This window comes from Mirounga leonina, unplaced genomic scaffold (assembly GCF_011800145.1).
Source record: "Mirounga leonina isolate KUSES-001 unplaced genomic scaffold, KU_Mleo_1.0 Mir_376, whole genome shotgun sequence".
NCBI classification, from domain to species: domain Eukaryota; kingdom Metazoa; phylum Chordata; class Mammalia; order Carnivora; family Phocidae; genus Mirounga; species Mirounga leonina.
Genome location: NW_023270718.1, coordinates 9,579,833 through 9,597,318, shown reverse-complemented (window position 1 = coordinate 9,597,318; position 17,486 = coordinate 9,579,833). Strand labels below are relative to the sequence as shown.

Below are 17,486 nucleotides of genomic sequence, written 5' to 3'. Positions count from 1 at the left end.
CCCCCGCCGCCGGGCCCCGCCGCCGCGCCCGCGCCGCCCGCAGCCCGGCCGTGGATGCGCTGGTGGCGCAGCACGTGCTCGCGGCGCCCGAAGCCCTTGCCGCACTGCCAGCAGGCGAACGGCCGCGCCCCCGAGTGCGTCTTGCGGTGGCGCACCAGGTGCTCGCGCCAGTAGAAGGTCTTGCCGCACTCGCAGCAGGCGTGCGGCTTCTCGCGCGCGGGCAGCGGGCGCAGCGCCGGCCCGGGGCCGCCGGGGTGCGTGCCGCGGTGGCGCCGCAGGTGCTCCTTGCGCCGGAAGGCCTTGCCGCACTCGGGGCAGGCGTGCGGCTTCTCGCCCGCGTGGCTCTGCCGGGGGCGCAGCAGGTGCGCGGGCTTCAGGGCCGCCTTGCCGCACTCGGGGCAGGAGGTGGTGCCCGGGGCCGCCGCCGCCAGGAAGGCGGGCAGGCCGGGCGCAGGCGGCGCCGCGGGGGCCGGGGGAGGGCTGCCCGGCTCCTGCTTGTAGGGGCGCGTGGCCTGGGCGTCCCCCGTCGCCAGCACCTCAGCCCCGGGGGCCGCATCTCCTGCCAGGCAAAGGCACAGAGTGAGGGCAGGGGGCTCTGCGCACGGCGGCCGGCGGTGCAGGGCGCAGGGGGCGGGAGCAAAGCTTAATGCCAGGAAACCATGGGGGCAGGGGGCGGGCTGACTGCAGGCTTCTTACACATCCCTGTGTCCCCAGGACCCGGCACAGCGCTCGGTACACACTGCAGGCAGTGCCTAATAAACGGATGCACGCCTGGATGCATGGGTGTGAGGGAGGATGGGTGAATGGAGGACGAAGATGAGTGGCGTATCCATGAGCAGCTTGATGGAGGAAGGCGGCTCAGTAGGTAGGTGGATGGAGGTGGATGGAGGAGGAGATGGGTACAGACGGAGGGGTGGAGGACCGAGGGATGGATGGACTGGTGGTTAATAACAGATGGACGATGGGGCGCCTGGGTGGCTCAGTGAGTTAAGCATCTGCCTTCCTCTGGGGTCATGATCTCAGATCCTAGGACTGAACCCTGTGTCGGGCTACCTGCTCATTGGGGAATCTGCTTCTCCCTCTGCTCCTTCCCCTGCTAATAAATAAATAAAATCTTAAAAAATAAAATTCCTGGTTTAAAAAAAAATAGATGATGGATAGATGGGTAGGTGGACAGTAGGTGGATAGATGGGGGGTGGGGGGTGGATGGAGGAGAGGGGACAGTGGGGAGACAGATGTATGAATGAGCAGGGAGGCGGGCTGATGGGTGAACAGTAGGTGGGTTGACTACACGATGTGTGAAGGGGGTGGGTGACGTCTGAGTGGGTTTTGGGTAGACAAATGATTGGGTGGGTAAGTCAGGTGGGCAAAGAACCTCACATTTCCTTTCTCCAGGTTTTTAAACTGCTCTATGGAGTTCCAGGGAGATAAGCTCCGGCTCATGATTCAATTTACAAAAACAATCCCAATGCAACAAAAAAAGTGTGAACCCCCTGCCCCCACCCACACATTCCCTCCATGCCAGCCACCAGGTCCCAAGCCTTGGTGTCCTGGCCTTTCCTGGGTGCAGAGACACCTGCTATCAGGGGCAGAAGCCACCGTCCTCACCCTGGCTCCGGCCTTGACTTGCTGTGTGGCCTTAGGCAAGCTGCTTGAGCTCTCTGGACCTTGGGTTTCTACTCTGTTAGACACAGGCTTCCAGAGAGCTGAGTGTACCAGTGGGTCAACCAACGGTGGTGTTGGCTTGGTACAGAGCAGTGTGTTTAAAAATGTAAAAAACATTTGAAAATCAGGCAGTTTCATAAAAATCCAAACTTTGTCTTTTCTTGAGAAAAAACTGTTGATGTACTGGGGCCACATCCCCACGTGGCAACACAGGCTGCAGGAGAGCTGGCAGGATGGTGCCTGGCACACACCAGCAGCTGGTATGCATGGCCGGGCGCCGGCTATCCTGTCTGACCTCGCTGTGCCCTCCGTGGGGGCACGTCTGATCCATCTCCAGCCCTGGGGCCTAGCTCAGGGCCAGGCACATGGCAGGGACACCAGGAATGTTCACTGAGCAAATGAAGGATGAGCAGAAGGGGGACCCCTCAGGGTGGGAGAGGAGCATCATGTGGGTGAGGGGGTGAGCTACTCACCTAAGGGCATCATCCCAACATCATCCTTTCCAACGGTCACCCCGGAGCCTTCTGTCACATCCTGAGGTGCCCTCACTGCTGGTCCCTGAAATGAGAGATCCCACACTCAGAAATGAGAAACCACAGCGATAGCCTCTAATTTTTCTCCCCGGCAACCCCCACTACGTTGAGGCAGTCATCAAGTTCTCCTACCAGGCCTCCTGCTGGTCACCATGTGAGGGACTCGTCTGGAGAGCAGACCCTCCAGCCCCCAGTTGACCCCCTCATGAGACCCTGAGTCAGATCTGCCCCAAATTTCTGACCCACGGAAACTGTGTGAGACAACAAATGTTTGTGGTTGCAAGCCTTTAAGTTTGGGGTGATTTGTTCTGTAGCAACAGACAACTAATACACTTGCTTTAAATCCTATCTTAGCTTCGTAATTACTGCCCTCTGGATAAAGTGCAAACTCCTTGACAAAATACACAAGAAAAACACATAAGCTACCTTTAACTCAGGAAAAAAATAAAGGAATGGGACTTTTCCCAGCTCAAACAGTAGACCACTTGTGAGCAGGATGGTGCCAGCCAGAACACCGAAGGTTACTGAAAATGTTTCAGACTATTTTAGGTGTCTTTATGCTATTGTCATTGTTTCTTAAGCCCTTGTCCCCAAGGAACAGATCAGAATCCTAGTGCCAATGAAGGAGAGCTGACTCCTGAGTTCCACACATCCAACCCCCTTCTCGTACTTTACTTCTATCAAATGCAACAGTTAGGATGGAAGTCAGTGATGCCTAAAATTCTATCAACTAGCAAGAAGACTCTGCAGGAAGCTTCCAGAGCCTTTCTCAAACGTGCATTATTTGGAATTTGTGAATGCCCACGTTGTCTGGTGGTGGCAGGAGGAATATTTTGCATGGTCACCTTTTTGCTCTAGCAGACTGTAAACTGATTCCTGACCACCACTCGTGCAGCTCAGGCTGTTATGGTGCTACGGGTGACGACCTGCTGCTTGCTTCTGCTGTGGCCCATGGGCCCCGGCCCCACCTCCTCCTCCAACCCCACCTCTGGCCAGGTCCTTTCCTGGAAGTCCATAGTAGAAAGTTAATGATGCCCTGCGCATGCCAGGTTCTCTCAAACCTCCAAGCTTCAGCATATTCTGTTCCCTCTGCCTAGAGCTCCTTCTCCCATCCCCTTTTCCCTGTCTACCTCCGACGCCCTTCAAGACTTGACTGAGCCCCCATCCCTGCCACCACACACAGGTTTATGACCCTGTGTGATTTAAGAACAGCCCCTATCCTGCTACCTATCACGCCGCACTACTCAATACCTTTACTGAGGTTACAGTGGATGTACATTATAAATGCATGTATTTAAAGCATACGATCCAGTGAGTTTCAACATGTACACACTCTTAAAACTATCATCACAGCCGAGATGGCAAACATATCTAACAGCCCCTAAGTCTCCTTGTGCATGTTTGTGATCTCTCTGAATCCCCAAATTACAAATCAGCAAATGCTGATGCATTTCCCATCACTACAGAGCTGTTTTCATATTCTAGAAACTTTACGTAGAACCACAGAGTAAACAGGTATTCTTGTTTGGGGGGGGGCGGTTCTCCCATGCAACATAATTATTTAGAGATTAAGGATACTGACCTACAGTTTTCTTTCTTGTAGTATCTTTGCTTTTGCCCACAGAAGGAGTTGGGAAGTGTACCTTCTTCAATGTTTGAAGTTTGTGTGGAGTTGATGTCACTTGTTCCTGAAACGTTCGGTAGACCTCCCTGACAGAGTCACCTTAACTGTCACACTGCATTTTTATGCCTGTGCTTGCCCATTTCCTCCTACAGACTGTGGGTTCCAGGAGGGCAGGGCCTGGCCTGCCTTCCTTCTGTGGTATCCCTGGTGCCAACCCTTCTAATAACAGCTGTCGTGAGACATCATTCACCTACTGCAGAATTCACCCACTGAAAACACAATTCCGTGGCTTTCAGCGTATTCAGAGTTGTGCAACCATCCCCAGTTTTAGGGTATTCTCATCACCTGCAAACTAAATCTCAACCCCAGCAGCAGCTACTCCCCTTCCCTGCCCCAACCCCCGGGAACCCCAGGCTTCTCTCTGTGTCTGTGGGTGTGCCTGTTCTGGGTGTTGCATTAGTGGAATCTTGCAATCTACGGTCCCTTCGGACTGGCTCCTTCCCCCTTTCCACGCCATGCCTTTGATGGTCACTCTAGCAGGCGTCAGTGCTTCAGTCCCTTGCGTGGCTGAATAATGTTCCCTTGTGAGGCTGGACCACATTCTGTGCATCTATTCCAGTGGGCACACGGGTCGTTTCCATTTTCTGCCTATTACGGAGACTGCTGCCCTGCTGCCGTCCACCTCACATCAGGGACAAGTTTCGTGTGCACGTACACCCAGCAGTGAAGTGCTGGCTCACAGGGTAGCAGGTGTTTAACCCTCACAGGAACTGCCAGACGTCTCCCACCGCGACTGCCCCGCATCACATTCCCACCACCGTGGAAGAGGACGGGGCTCCACTTCCTGGTGCCTCTTCCGACAGTCCTCAAGGGACGCCAAGCAAGTGAATGATGGATGGGGAAAAGGGTCAAGCCGTCTGCCTTTGCTCTGGTGAAGAAGGGGGTCAAGATAAAGGGGTACCGAGGTGTGGAGTCAGGGTTCGGCCTAAGGCCGACCAGGTCCCCAGGTGCCTCCAGCCACAGGCCGGCCTGTGGGACCCCGAGCAAGTTACCTCCCACCCTGGGGTCAGGGCAGAGGGGCTGAGGTGGCACTTGATCTCACCCCGAGTCCTGACCCAGACTGGCAGATGCCGAGGGCACAGCAGAGGGAACTCCCCAGCTCCGCGGCCCTCGGTGGGGCTCCTGCGACCCACATGTGACATCTGCCCCCACTGCAGCAGGCCAGGAGCAGGACACATGCCAGGCACCTGCCACCGTGGGCCTCTGCGGCAGCTCCATCAGCCCACCCGCGAGCAGAGCCCAGGAAGCCACACCGCCAGCAGGCTCTCCTAGCGATTCTAGGGCACACACATCCTCTGGATGGCCTGGGGCTCTCTGGTTTGGGGTCCCAGACATGGGATGCTAGACTGTGCAGAGACCAAGCCCCAGCCACAAGAAGATACCCAGGCAGAGTGGCCATGGGGATGAGGCTGGGGTCCTGGGTGAGGCACTGGGGGCTCGGTATCTGGCGTACAGCAGGGCTTAGAAGCAGGATCTAGAGCCAGGGCCTGTGGGTTCTATTCCTCCCACTGCCCCCTAACTAGCCCTGTGACCTTGGGCAAGGTGCTTGACTTCTCTGGGACGCACACTGCCATCTGGGAGACAGAGTTTCAGTATGCAGTACTGACCCCTCAGGGCTGGGTGGAGACAGGCAGGCCAGGTTAACAACGGGATTTACGGGGGGCTCTTAGCCTCCAGAGGGGCTGGAGACTAGAGTCAGACTATAGAGCTGACCTCCAATAAGAAGCCTGGACACCGGGCTCGAGAGCCTCCCTCCTCAGCATGGTCAGCACGACCTGGTGCTGTCCCCACGCGCCCCCAAGAGAGCCGTGCTCCTGGACCTGCCCCGGGTGCCTCTCCCCTCGCGGACTGTGCTCTGCGTCCCTTCACTGAAACAAATCGGAACTGTGAGCACTCCAGCTCTCATTAGGTCCTGAATCCTTCTCATGGATTACCAAACCCAGGCTGGTCCTGGGAACCCTGAACTTGCAGGTGGTATCAAAGCAAGGTGTCCTCGGAGGAACCCCCAGGCGCCGCACACGGAGCCGCCTGGCCGCCAGCACTGCCCATCTGGGTTCAAGTCCGAACTTCCCACCCTGAACTCGTTCATGTATTTATTCCAGCTCTACCAGGTGAGGGGGCGGGGAGTGAAGGCAGGAGGCCCGACCACGGTCCGCAGGCCACGGTGAGGAGGCGGGACATCTTTCCCCCAAAGATTCAGAGTCTAGCCAGAGTCTAGCCGACCACTCAGCCTCATCAGCTGAGCAAGCCCTGCGGGCCACCCTGAGCCACGACCACGCCGCCACCTTCACCGCCCCGGGCTCGCTGCTGCCCTCGCCTTCCTGCACGCTGGCCCTGCCAGTGCCATCGGCTTTGGCTCTCACCTCTGCTGGCTGCCCCGTGCTCTCTTCCTGTGCTGCTGGCTGCCTCTGCCGCCCCAGGATTCCCTGAGCGCTGACCGTCCGGAGGCTCAGGCCGGCGGGCGTTTCCTGTTGTGCTGACTGCCGCCCGGGCTCTCCCAGCCTCCCAGCTCCTGACCGCCCACCCGCTTTCCTTTGGGTTTCCTGGGCTGGCAGACACCCGGCCCCCTGGCTATTGTGTGCCTGGGGCCGGATGCAGGTGACTGACCGTGGCCAATTCGGTCCCCCCTCCGCCGTCTCCACTAACCTGCAGAACAGACCAGGCTCTCCCTCCAGACCTGACAGGAAACTTCGCACTGCCCGCCTGCATCCAACAGAGGAGGCCTGGGGGTTACTCACCGCTCCCTGGCAAGCCCCTTGTTGAGCACCTACTAGGTACCAGGCACTACTCAAAGCGCCAGGGACACAGCAGCGAACAAGACAGACAAAGCCCCTGCGCTCGACGGCCTATGTTCTAGTCACTGCTAGATGAACCACAAGTAATGATTTCCACCAGGCTGACTCGGCCAGGTAGGGGTTTCTCTCGGCCCCCTGGAATCGCAGCAGCCAAGAAGAGCCCTTAGAACCGTGGAGGCTCACACGCTGCCCGTGGCAATGCCAAATGTCACAGCCACCTCGGGAAGCAGTTCGGCGGTTTCTTCTAAAATCAAACACGCCTGCCATGAAAGCCAGGCCTCGCACTCCCGGCGATCCACTCTGGCTAAATGAAAACTCGTGTTCGCGCAGAAATGCACACCCAGGTCTTTAAAGCAGCTGCATTCAAAATCACCCAACACTTGGGCGCCTGGGTGGCTCAGATGGTTAAGTGTCTGCCTTCGGCTCAGGTCATGGTCCCGGGGTCCTGGGATCGAGCCCCGCATCGGGCTCCCTGCTCCTTGGGAGCCTGCTTCTCCCTCTGCTTCTCTCTCTCGTGAGTAAGTAAAATCTTTAAAAAAAAAAAAAATCACCCAACACTGGAGACCACTTCTGGGTCCTTCAACGGGGGAGGGACAGAGAAACTGGTGTGTCCACACCACGGGGCTCTACTTGGCATGAAAAAGGAACCAACTACCAACACGCGCGACCACATGGGTCAATCTCAAAGGCATCGTGCTGAGCAAAAGACCCAGCCCCCAAAGCTCACACTGTGAGTCCCTTTCTGTGCTTCCCCAGAAGATGGACCGCAGACTGGCAGCCTGCGGGGCCCTGGGGCGAGGGCGCCTGTGAGGACGGCCCGCGGGGGTCTGGGGTGACGGCACAGGTCTGCGTCCTGACTATCGCTACAATTAACCACCATGTGTTGACAATGCAGAGAACTGTACACCCCCCAAAAAGTTAAAAATACACTGAAGCCAAGTGCCTGGGTGGCTCAGGTCGTGATCTCAGGGTCCTGGGATCGAGCCCCTCGCTGGGCGCCCTGCTTAGCAGGGAGCCTGCTTCTTCCTCTGTCGCTCCCCCTGCTTGTGTTCCCTCTCTCTGTCAAGTAAGTAAATAAATAAAATCTTAAAAAATAAATACACTGAAGCCGTGGCCCTGGCACCTACTAACAGGAGACTCAGCTCCTGAGTGAGAGCCGCCGCCGCAGTGATCTCCAAAGCCCCCCCGTGTTCCCACGGCCTGACAGCAGCGCGCGCACGATGCGTCAGGGAAGGCTCTGCCCCACACAGGCGAGGACGCAGACCTCAGAGACCCCCTCGTCCCGGAGGCGTTTGCCACACTCTAGCTCTCCAGGCCCCTCCGCCACAGTCTGAGTGCAAAGGCCTGACGCCCAGGCTACCATCACTCTTCACACCTTTGCTTTAAACGGCTGTCTGTCCCACCAGCAACGGGGAAGCGGCATCAGAGGGGCCGCGGACGGTTCGGTGCGATCCCGCAGAACAGCATCACCCCAGGGATGCTCTGGCCAGCTCCCAGCCCGAGGCTGCTCTCCTACCAGAGAGAGAGAACGACTCCCCGGCACCCAGGGAAGCCATCAGGGAATCACCGGGAACCACGATTCCACGAGAATCTGACGCCGTGCTCCCACACCTCTTCCGAGTCCTCGGACACACACCTGCCTCTGCACCAGGCACAACGGTCCCTGGCCCCAGGGCTCGTGGCTCTGTGCCCTCACGTGGCAGAAGGGCTGGGACTCTGCGGGTGTGACTGACGTGAGGGGCAGCCCAGCATCATCAGGAGGGTCGGGCTCAGGAGAGGACGTGAGCTTGGAAGCAGAGGTCAAGTGAGGCCCAGGGATGGGTTCTTCCCCGGAGCCTCCAGGAGGGACACAGCCCTGCCCACACCCAGGTGTCAGCCAGACCCGAGTCGGACTCCTGGCCTCCAGAACTCCGAGTGAGCTCGTCTGGGTTGTCTTTCAAGCACAGGCTCTGCGGGGACGTGTGACGGCGGCAGCGACAGGGAACATGGCCCAGAGAAGTGGCCATGAGGGGAGGCCCCAGAGGGGTGAGGCTGGTCCCAGGAAGTGGGGGAGAGCCCATCAGAGGAGCTGGGCCTCAGCGACGAAGGGGCCGACAAGACCACGCTGCGTCCCCAGCACCTGACGGGCACCACGCGCGCTCACAGTGGATACTCTCCCATCTTTCTGACTGCTCACCCCCGCGCCCGCCAGGCTCCCGCCACCTCTCACCACGCGGCCACACGTGGCTGCTGAGCACCTGGAAAGGGGACACGTGCCACCTGCCAAGGTGGTAACAGGCTGGATACGCTGAGTTCAACAAATTAAAGCCGCATGTTCCTTCCACCCTTTCTAACGTGCTACAGGCAAGACTCACGTCCCATTTTCACTGGACAGCGCGGCTCTAAACCGCGGGTCAGCGGGCTTTTCCTACAACGGACCAAGAGTAAAGGTTTTCGGCTGTCTGTGTCTGCACTGCCCCACTCAGTCCTTGTGGCAAAAGGGCCACAGGCACCGCGTGAATGGACTGGCCCGGCTGTGCCCCCGGGAGGTTCTGTCACACTCCACAAAACCGGTGGGGGCAGGGTCCACAGGCTCCTGGCGGGCGAGCCCCTGCCTTTAGTAAAGCATTTGGTCTCCCCGGGAGGTGACCTCTAAGGCCCTGGGGTATCCACCCGACATGAGCGACTGTGTGCGTGGGGGCCTGGGGCCACACTGGCCAGTCCAACAGTGCAGTTTATAACGGAGGCTTTCAGACACCCAAGATGCGCTCAGCCTCCAGGGGGGCTGGAGGGCGAGGCAGGTCATGCGTGCACGGCGGAGCCCAGCAGGAACTCCGGGCACCAAGGCTCAAGGAGCCAGCCCGGCCGGCGATACCGCATGCACCCTGTCACGCTCCGTGGCCAGGAGGACCGTCCACATGCCCCCGTCAGAGGACAGCTAGAGGCTCCGTGCACAGGGCTGGGCTGGAGCCCTGCGCCTCCTCCCCCCGCAGACCGGATCCGCGTCCTTCTGCCGTGACAAACCCCAACTGTGAGCAAGACTGCTTTCGGATGGTTCTGAGTCCTTCTGAATCGTTCAACAGGAGGGCGTCTGGGGACCACCCCTCTGCACCGCGCTCCCAGCCTGACGCACACACCCGCCCCACAGCCTCCCCACGCTCGATCGTGTCCTGAGACCAGCGGCCCTCGGGAGAGCAGAGGCCAGGCAGGGAGCGGGGAGGCCGGTCTCCAGCCAGGTGAGGGGGCAGCTGAGGGGCGTGGGTGCGAGCAGGGCCCCCCACCCCGCCGACCCTGCGCTCACCCAGAGCTCCTCCAGCAGGGCCACGGCGTCCTCCCCACTCCGGGGCCGCCGGCTGCACACCCAGGCCTGGATGTCGGCGGGGAGGGCGCTCAGGAACTGCTCCAGCACCAGCAGCTCCAGCATCTGCTCCTTGGTGTGCAGCTCGGGCCGCAGCCACTGGCGACACAGGGCACGCAGCAGGCCCAGCGCCTCGCGGGGGCCCGGCGCGTCGCCCAGGTGGAAGTGCCGAAAGCGGTGCCAGGGCGAGTCCAGGGTCAGGCCCTCGGCCGACGGGCCTTCCTGCTTCACGGGCTGGGGAGACGGGACCTCCATGGGGGTCGTGGGCCCCGCAGGGACGGCAGCGCCTGTGGGGAGGGGAGTTCAGCACCGTCAGAGCCCAGCTCAGTGACTCGAGAAACCACTGCCTCCGGCCGGGTGCACCCCACGCGTGCCCACGTCAGAGGTCAGGGCCGGTGCCCTCTGTGCCTCCGTTTCCCCTGTAGGTCGAATGCTCCCCTACCTTGCACGGCCGAGGGAGGAGTGCCTGGGAAGGAAGGCGCCTGTGGGCTGCTGTGCCCAGGGCCCTGCACACAACAGGTGCCGAAGGGAGGGAGATTCGGATCCCCGTCCTGGGACGGCCCAGGCTCGGACCCTGGCTCTGCCCTTCCCTGCGGGTGGCCGCGGGCCCTGCTGTTGCTCGGTCTCCTCCCTCAGCTTCGAGTGACGGGTAAACACACAGAGAGCTGGAACAGCGCGCGGCACCAGCAAGTGCTCAGAAAGCCCTGAGCTCTCGTCAGCGCCCTCGTCTTCGTAACTGCTCGCCCCGAAGACACGCACACCCCGCGTCCCCAGCGTCCCCTGCAGCAGGTGCTCACGACGCCTACTCCAAAGCCGCCCTGCAACCGCTTCCTCATTCACGGTCCCCCGAATCCACACGAAGCTCTAACCCCAGCACCACGGTATCTGGAGGCGGGCTTGGGGAGATGAGTGGGAGCACATGAACGTCCGCTGAGCTGCTACAAGCTTCAGTTAGGAGACGAGTAAGTCGTGGGGGGCGTCGAACGTACAGCGTGGCAACTGGGGCTCACGAGACCGTGCTGTCTGCTTGGAAGCTGCTCGGGGAGTGAGCTTACAAGCGCTCATCAAAGAACAAACAAGGGTGACTATGTGAGTCAACAGACGTGGACCGAGCTCGCCGTGTCACAATGTACCCACGTCAGATTGTCACGTATCTTAACAGAACGCTGTATGTTGGTTACACCTCAATAAAACTGGGAGAAGAGACTGAGAGAAGCCATAAGGATGAGGTCGGAATCCGACAGGATCGGTGCCCTTAAGGAACAGAAATCTCCCGGATGTGCTCTGCCACGTGAGAAGATGAGCAGGCTGCCCACTGCCGCCCAGACACGGATCGTCCTGCAGCTGACCGTGGACTCTGGCCCCAGAACTGAGAAATAAGCGTCTGTTGTTGAAGCCCTGGTCTGTGGTATTCCTGCGGCTGCCACACGGCTGGGCCCCCAGTCACGTCCAGGGATCGGGAACCACGGCGGACTGCAGGACTTGGCCCCCATCCACTCTCCCCTTCCTCCTCTGTCTAATCCCCCCGCCCCCAAGGAAGCTGTGTGCCCTCCTCTTCCTCTTCCCCATTCCTGAAGGAGGGGACCCGGACGCGGCAGTGGTTCCACCAGGGGTGACGTGACCCCGGGAGACAGCTGGAAATGTCAGGAGACTCCTGACTGCTGGATGGGGGCAGGGGAACGGTGCTGCCGGCAACCAGCGGGGGGAGGCAGCTGGGAGTCCTACAGCCCACAGGCATTGGAGAGATTCGCAGAAAAATAACGCCACATTTCCAATTTTTTGTTTTGGAAAACACGGTTATTTTCCATTTAAAAAATGTTATTTATGTCAATATGTGAAACGTTGATTACTTCTATTTCTAAATGCATTAATAAATACTCTGAAATTTCTTTGGCCTTACATTTTAATATGATATATACCCACAGACACAACTACTATAAATAAAAATGCTTCAGGATCTCCAATAATTTTTAAGAATATAAAGGAGTCCTGAGTTCAAAACGCTTCAGAACCACTAGGACTGGGGTCAGCAAACAGCCACCTGTGGGCCAAATCTGGCCCGCAGCCTTTTTTTTTTTTTTTTTTTTTAAGATTTTATTTTTCGGTATTCTCCATACCCAATGTGGGGCTTGAACCTACAACCCCGAGATCAAGAGTCGCATGCTCTACCAAGTGAGCCAGCCGGTTGCCCTTTTTTTTTTTAAAAAGATTTTTTATTGATTTCAGAGGGAGAAAAAGAGAGGTAGCGAGAGAAAAAGCACGAGCAAGGGGGAGAGGGGTAAGCAGCCTCCCCACTGAGCAGGGAGCCCAACATGGGGCTCGATCCCAGGACCCTGGGATCACGACCTGAGCCAAAGGGAGATGCTTAACCGACTGAGCCACCCAGGTGCCCGCTTTTTCTTTTTAAATAAAGTTTTACTGGTACATGGCCATGCCTATTTACTCATGCACCATCCATGGCTGCTTTTGAGCTCAGAAGGCAGAGCTGAGTAGATTCAGCAGAGACTGAATAACCTGCAAAGCTGCCCACGTGGTTAGAGATATTTACTATCCGGCTCTTTCCAGAAAAAGTTTGCCAACCCCTGACCTAAAGGATGGTGGGAGACCAACACAGAAGGGATCCTGGATGACCCTGTGGGTCACGGCACTGAGCCCACCCAGAACACCACTGCACTGTCAGAAAACAAGTTTTTCCGGGCGCCTGGGTGGCTCAGTCGTTAAGCATCTGCCTTCAGCTCAGGTCATGGTCCCGGGGTCCTGGGATCGAGTCCCACATCGGGTTCCCTGCTCTGCAGGAAGCCTGCTTCTCCCTCTCCCACTCCCCCTGCTTGTGTTCCCTCTCTCGCTGTGTCTCTGTCAAATAAATAAAATCTTTAAAAAAGAAAAAAACCTTATCAGGGCGCCTGGGTGGCTCAGTCGTTAAGCGTCTGCCTTCCGCTCAGGTCATGATCCCAGGGTCCTGGGATCGAGCCCCGCATCGGGCTCCCTGCTCCGCGGGAAGCCTGCTTCTCCCTCTCCCATTCCCTCTGCTTGTATTCCCTCTCTCGCTGTGTCTCTGTCAAATAAATGAATAAATCTTTAAAAAAAAAAAAAAAAAAGAAAAGTTTTTCTATCTGACTTGAGCCACTGTGTTTGGGGCCTCCTAGCTACAGCAGCTTGCTCTCAATCACGACTAAAGGGCAGTCCTCTCGACCACAGGCAGGAGGTAGACGAGGGCTCTGACCAATGAGATTTAGGAGAAAGTCTGTGTTTGAACAACTCTCCTTTTGATATGAGAGACTTCTGTGGCCAACCGCATTTTGCAGCAGAGCACAGGAGGTCAAGAGAGAAGATCCCTGGCTCTGGGGCACAGGCCTTGAGTAGCTGGGCTGAAAGGTCCCCTGGATGCCCCAGTCCAAAGCCCTGGCTCTTAACTACTACGCCACTGACCGTGGACATCATCTCGTTGTTGGGCCGGCCACCACAGACCCCCTCATCATCTCCCTGCTCCCAAGCCTGCCGCCCTAGATGCAAATCACCCCACAGCCATCAGAAAGGGTTTTTTCCCCTCAATAAAAATCACATTATGGGGGCACCTGGGTGGCTCAGTTGGTAAAGCGGCTGCCTTCGGCTCAGGTCATGATCCCAGCATCCTGGGATCGAGCCCCACATCAGGCTCCTTGCTCCACAGGAAGCCTGCTTCTCCCTCTCCCACTCCCCCTGCTTGTGTTCCCTCTCTTGCTGTGTCTCTGTCAAATAAATAAACAAAATCTTAAAAAAAAAAAAAATCACATTATGTCACTTCCCCCACTGAAAACGCTCTGCTTCTTTGCTACACAAGGTCTCACATCTGCCTACCTTTCTTGTCTCTTACCATTCTGTCCCTGGCTCTCTCTCCTCCAGCCACACTGGCTCCTTGATTATATTCTCAGACTCAAGGCCAGTCCTACCCCAGGGCCTTTGTACCTGCTCTTCTCCCTCCCCTCCTCTTCGCTCAGCTGGCTCCTTCTCTTCTTTGAAGTTTCCATGCAATTTCCCCTACTTGGAGAGCCTCCTCAAATCATCCGATTAACACAGCATCCACACAGCCTACCGTGCAGTTACTATCCTGTCACCTTTACTAATTTCCTTTTAGTGTTTAACAAGACGGGGTGTTATATTTGTGTGCTGTCTTCCCTCATGAGAATTTAAGCTTCAGGAGAGCAAGAGACCACAGACACAGAGCCCAGCATGCTGGCTGGCACTCAAAGAAAATTTATGGGATGATCAGTCCTATGAGATTAGTATTATTATTGCCCCCATTTTGCAAATGGAGAAGGTAAAGACATCTTGCCCAAAGTCACCCAGGTAATAAGTAACAGAGCCTAAACTCACACCCAGGTGTGCCTGGTTCCACAGCCAGTCTGCAACATCACCTGCCCACCCATCCCTCCATTCGAGGACTGACAAGCCTGGGAGTGGCAGGGAGGGCTTCCCAGGAGACCTGGGCCAGAGCTGAGTCTCCAAAGATGCAGAGAAGCCCACTCTGCTGTGAGAAAGATCCCTCCGGGATGGGACTGGAATCTGACCTGAGGGAGCCAGGCCTCAGGCATCAAGATGCAGGGTCCCGCAATCTCGGGGGTGGGGGTGGGGGGCTCATGGGTAGCCACCAGCTGTCCACAGTGAGTTCCTCAGAGCAGGGCCAGTTGGACCCTTCTCTGGGTCCCAGGGTCACCACCCCTGAGAAAGCACATACTAAGCCATAAGTAAGGTCGTTCCACCACGTGAACCAATCCTTATCACCCACTGAGAGTCGTTACTCCAGGGGCTGCTAGAGTGCCGTGTGTTACCTCCACTAGAATACCTGTAACACTGCTATGTCCAAGGAGTACTGTCCAGCCCAACCAGGCACCCTGGAGACCTCAGGAGACAGCCGCGGAGTGGGATCTGCCTCACACCGCCCCACCCAAGCGTCCCAACAGCCCTGTGAGAAGGAGAAACGGACACTCAGGCAGGACTCAAACCTGGCACTGTGGGACTCCAGAGCCCACGCCGGTTGCACCCAGCACCTCTGCATGGTGCGCTCAGTTAACAAAACGCTGAAGGGCTGGGCTCTGGCCCTTGGCTGCCACGCTTCCGCTTTCAGCTCTGCCATTTATCCGGTGTGTGACCTTGGACCCATGACTTGCCTGCCCCTCTTCGGGCTGAATTTGTCCGCCTGTAAACCAGCACCGATAACAGCTCCTTCCCCACATGGGGCTGCCAGGGATATGAATTAGAAGTGGCCCAGCATACAGTAAGCGCTCAATGAAGACTTGTGTGCCTACTGCAGGGTTTCCAAACTCAGCGCTCGTCATACACAGGGCTGGACAATTCTGTGTTGTGGCAGCCGTCCCATGCCCTGCAAAAGGCTTATCAGCATCGCTGGCGGCTTTCCACCACATGCCGGTAGCCGTCTCCCCAACTCCCCAACTGTGACTCCAAACAGGTTTCCAGATATTGTCCTGTACCCCCGGCTGAGAGCCACCCGTCCACTGGACAAATATTTACTCGAAGCACAAGGGCTCTGGAGCAAATCCCAGTTCTGCAGCCAACCAGCTATCTGTCCTCGGACAAAGTACAATAGCACCTTTTATACACGGGCTCTCCATTTCCTGGGCTGCAGAATGGGGAGGAAGACCCTACCGATTCAAGAGACCCAGCGTGAGTGCGAGTTGCGAGGCAAAGCAAGACGCTGCGAGCAGGGGCTCCTGGGTGGCGCAGGTCATGACCCCAGGGTCCTGGGATCGAGCCCCGCATCGGGCTCCCTGCTCCGCGGGAAGCTTCTCCCTCTCCCGCTCCCCCTGCTTGTGTTCCCTCTCTCTCTGTCAAATAAATAAAATCTTTTTTTTTTAAAGATTTTATTTATTTATTTGACAGACAGAGACACAGCGAGAGAGGGAACACAAGCAGGGGGAGCGGGAGAGGGAGAAGCAGGCTTCCCGCCGAGCGGGAGCCCGATGCGGGGCTCGATCCCAGGACCCTGGGATCATGACCTGAGCCGAAGGCAGCCGCTTAACGACTGAGCCACCCCGGCGCCCAAGTCAAATAAATAAAATCTTAAAAAAAAAGGAAAACGCCGAGAGCAGCACCCGGCCCCAGCAAGCGCTCAGGCAGAGCGGGAGCGCGCTTACTGCCACTCGGGGAGGCGCAGGGGGGCACCGCTAGTCACCAACAGGCGCACGGCCATCGGAAGAGGGGACTGGGACCCAAGAGCGGGCACAGAGGGGGACTGGAGGCCGGCTCGGGGGCAGCTTCGGCCGGCGAACACAGCCTGGAGCACTTTGCCCCGCCGGCCAACTGCGTCCCGCGCACCAAGCCCCCGAGCCCCCGACCTGGGCGCTCTGCACCCGGAGAGGGGAGCGCGCCGCCCAGCCTGCGCCTCCGACGCCCAGAGCCCCGCACGAGTGCGAGCGCCCGCGGGCCCCCCGCGCCCCAGGGCCCGGCCCCCGGCCCCCGGCCCGCCCCGCTCCCGGCCCCTCCCCCTCCGCGGCCCTCCCCCACACCCCGCCCCGTTTTCCACCCTCTCCCGCGTCCTCCACCCCGAGGGGCCACAGCCCCCTCCCACCGCCGACCCTCCCCGGCCCCTCCCCCTCCCGTTCCCTCTCCCATCCCCCTCGCCTACCTCCCGCTTCGCTTGGCCCCCTTCTTCTCCCCTCCCCCCGCTCCCCATCCCTCTGGCCTCCAGCCCCCCTCCCCAAACCGCATCCAACGGCCCCCCCAACCCCCCTTCCCCTCGCGCTCACCTCACTCTCCCAGACGAGGCCCCCCAAGCCCCCTCACCTCGTCGCACACGCGCACAAAGCTCACCGGGACTCCATGCCCCGGCAGGCTTTGCGCCAAACTCATCCGTCCCCCTCCCCCTAACACTCAGACACCGAGGCGTCCGTTCCGCCCCCCCACCGCGCCGCACCGGCCTCACCTAGAACTACATTTCCCAGGAAGCATCGCGGCAAAAGGACGCTTCCCATTGGCCGCTCGCCGTGACGACTCTCTCACGCCCATCTCCGAATGGTTCTGAACTACACTTTCCAAGGTGCATCGAGCACGGCCCGCGGCCTATTAGCCCAGACAAACAAGGCCTCTCGGCGCGCCAGGCTTTGAACTACACTTCCCAGGATGCCTGCAGGGCTCCCCATTGGCTCGCACGCGGACGCGGGCATGCGCAGACGTGCCGACGGGGGAGGCCGAGGCGGGGAGAAGGAGGGGTCATGGCGGCGGCGTCCTGAGCCAGGTGGAGGTTGGACGCCGGCGGGCGCTCGGGAAGGGAAATCCGCGGGCCGTCGGGGGGGGCAGGCGAGAAGGAGCGGCCGCGCCAGAGCTCCGCGCCGTCAGGCCTGCGAGTGTGTCTTCCTGCGCGTTTCGTCCCCGACTCCGTTCGGGCGGCGCTGACGGGGTCCAAGGTGGGCGCGCGCTGGGACCCGCGCGCCCGGGGTCGGCTCCTCCGCCGTGAGCCTGGCGCCCGGCGTCTGGCC

At 58.7% G+C, this 17,486-nt stretch overlaps 1 protein-coding gene across 1 annotated transcript in view; it reads right to left on the bottom strand.

Moving 5' to 3' along the window:
- Window positions 1-17,033, bottom strand: part of ZNF444 (zinc finger protein 444) — a 17,531-nt gene extending 498 nt beyond the window's left edge. The window contains exons 1-4 of the mRNA XM_034986531.1: window positions 16,934-17,033; window positions 9,958-10,301; window positions 2,139-2,223; window positions 8-559 (exon numbers count right to left, since the gene is read on the bottom strand). Of these exons, the coding sequence (XP_034842422.1) occupies window positions 8-559; window positions 2,139-2,223; window positions 9,958-10,301; window positions 16,934-16,982 (1,030 nt within the window). The 5' untranslated portion in view covers window positions 16,983-17,033. The remainder of the gene's footprint in view (window positions 1-7; window positions 560-2,138; window positions 2,224-9,957; window positions 10,302-16,933) is intronic.
- Window positions 17,034-17,486: the final 453 nt, after the last annotated feature.